This window comes from Penaeus monodon, chromosome 21, assembly GCF_015228065.2.
Source record: "Penaeus monodon isolate SGIC_2016 chromosome 21, NSTDA_Pmon_1, whole genome shotgun sequence".
In the NCBI taxonomy this organism is placed as follows: Eukaryota; Metazoa; Arthropoda; class Malacostraca; order Decapoda; family Penaeidae; genus Penaeus; species Penaeus monodon.
Genome location: NC_051406.1, coordinates 4031913 through 4033798, shown reverse-complemented (window position 1 = coordinate 4033798; position 1886 = coordinate 4031913). Strand labels below are relative to the sequence as shown.

General features: G+C 46.6%; 1 protein-coding gene across 1 annotated transcript; it reads left to right on the top strand.

The window, feature by feature from the left end:
* Window positions 1-86: 86 nt before the first annotated feature.
* LOC119586126 lies at window positions 87-1522 on the top strand. Its single transcript, XM_037934817.1, has 4 exons — window positions 87-184; window positions 341-600; window positions 951-1094; window positions 1280-1522. Exons 1-4 carry the CDS (start codon window positions 109-111, stop codon window positions 1343-1345), a joined length of 546 nt encoding a protein of 181 aa, XP_037790745.1. The 5' UTR covers window positions 87-108; the 3' UTR covers window positions 1346-1522.
* The last annotated feature ends 364 nt before the right edge of the window (window positions 1523-1886 follow it).

Genomic DNA, 1886 nt, shown 5'->3' with positions numbered 1-1886 from the left:
CAAGGGATAGGGAAGAGAGGCGTATAGGATATGGAGGAGGGGGGGGGGGTGGCAAGAGTATATAATGCCCAGCTGGCGAGGCTTCCGCACACTTCTTCACTCGCAGCCATGAAGGTCGTACTCTGCCTCGCCGTTCTCGTGGCGGTCGTCTCCGCTCAGCGTCTGCCGCCAAGCGAGGACTTGGGTAAGTGTATTCGTCGTCTTTGTTCAAATATTCACCAATTTATCTTAATTTCTAGCTTCTTAACTCTACCGGAGAGGATACATCCCACCTATAACAAAAAGAAAATCAAATTTCGACCCCCTTTCTTCCGGCAATGAGCCCTTCCCTCTCCCACAGAGGCCGCGTGCGGGAACCTCGAGCGCAGGGAGTGTCTCTCCCGCGTGCGCCGCTGCCGCAACATCCGCCGCGGCTCCGAGGACGCCCAGGCCAACAGAGACACCATCCTGACATGCGCCCGCGAGAACAACATTCGGCCTCTGGAGATCGCGGCCGCCATGAGGGCCGCGGGCGGGAAGGAGGAGATCTTCGACCAGCTGGACGCGACCCAGGAAACCATCGACAACTTGCGTATCTGCGTCCTGCGTTCCAAGGGCCTGGTGAGTGTGTGTTGCCAAGGGCCTGGTGAGTGTGTGTGTGTGGGTGGGGAGGGGGAGCTTCTGTTGAATAATAGAGCATAGAGGGAGTTCCTTCGCTTCTTCTTTGGGTCAAATTTTAGGTTTTTCAGGATGCGGGAGTAATGGCTGGCTTATTTTAGGGAGTTCCTTCGCCTCCTCTTTAGGTAAAATTTTACGGTCTTCATATTACAGGAAGCGGGAGTAATGGTTAGCTTGTTTTATCCTGTAGTGGTATTGGTGAGTTGCTTTTTATATTATCTGATTAGAAACGCAAACTTTATCTGAAATTCAAAGCTGTTTCAATAAAGGCGTTTTTCCTCCTCTGTCTACAGGCTGACGAAAATGGCAACATAAACGGTGAACTGATGAGCGCACAGATCGAAGAGAAATTGCGCGCCAATCTGGAAGGATCTCCCGACGTCTTGGATGTCATGTTGAATGCACTTGCAACCTGCACTCTGCCAGTCACGGTTTCGGTAAGTTCCATTTTCACACTATAATCTAATCGGACTAATGTACCTCATATTTTTTTTGCACAACAATCTACAACTACAGTTCTAAGTGAATATAGGAAAGTATGGTTGAATATCATAGTTATTGTTTGTTCCATTTATCATTTATATCATTTATTTATCTAACTCGAGTCCCCTCATCGTTGCAGGATGTCCCCGACTTCCGCAACTGCCTGTCAAGCAACTGCATCCAGAACTTCCCATCCGGGAACTAGGCGCCAAGGTCCCCGACTGAGCAACAGGAGGCCTCGTCTCCTTTCGGCCAACTCTCGGTTTTCTTTCTCCTTTTCTTTATCGGGACCTTTTAACTTCCTATTGTCCTTCGTTATTTTGAGTTCGGTTATCTTTCGTTACGGCACTGTTGAAAGTAAATAATAAATTTTAAAATCCTACCACGTATAATAAGATTACCCTCAACAAAATACAAATGCATTTCGCACTTTCGCTGCAGATTTATACAATTGGCAGTCATGGTCAACGCCATAGTAACAGAAAAATAGGCAATCTTGAGACAAAATCAAACTGAATTATTAAAAATCACTAATCACAAGCGAGGCAACATTCAACGTCCAGATTGCAACGACTACAAGAACATCCACATGTCTAATTCATTGCTTTGTTGCAGTGAACTTCCAGCTTTTCTACATAAACAACCATGACTGATAACGATGACGAAATAAATGAAAGCAATGTCTTGTGAAGAGATTCTCGTTCATTCCAAAACTGCCTAGGATATCCACAACAGCGTTCTCCCGT

Excerpts from the sequence above, each read along its gene's own strand:
- LOC119586126 (XM_037934817.1), top strand. The coding sequence starts at position 109 with ATGAAGGTCGTACTCTGCCTCGCCGTTCTCGTGGCGGTCGTCTCCGCT. Across the intron at positions 601-950 it reads TCCTGCGTTCCAAGGGCCTG|GCTGACGAAAATGGCAACAT; the intron begins GTGAGTGTGTGT and ends CTCTGTCTACAG. Across the intron at positions 1,095-1,279 it reads CTCTGCCAGTCACGGTTTCG|GATGTCCCCGACTTCCGCAA; the intron begins GTAAGTTCCATT and ends TCATCGTTGCAG.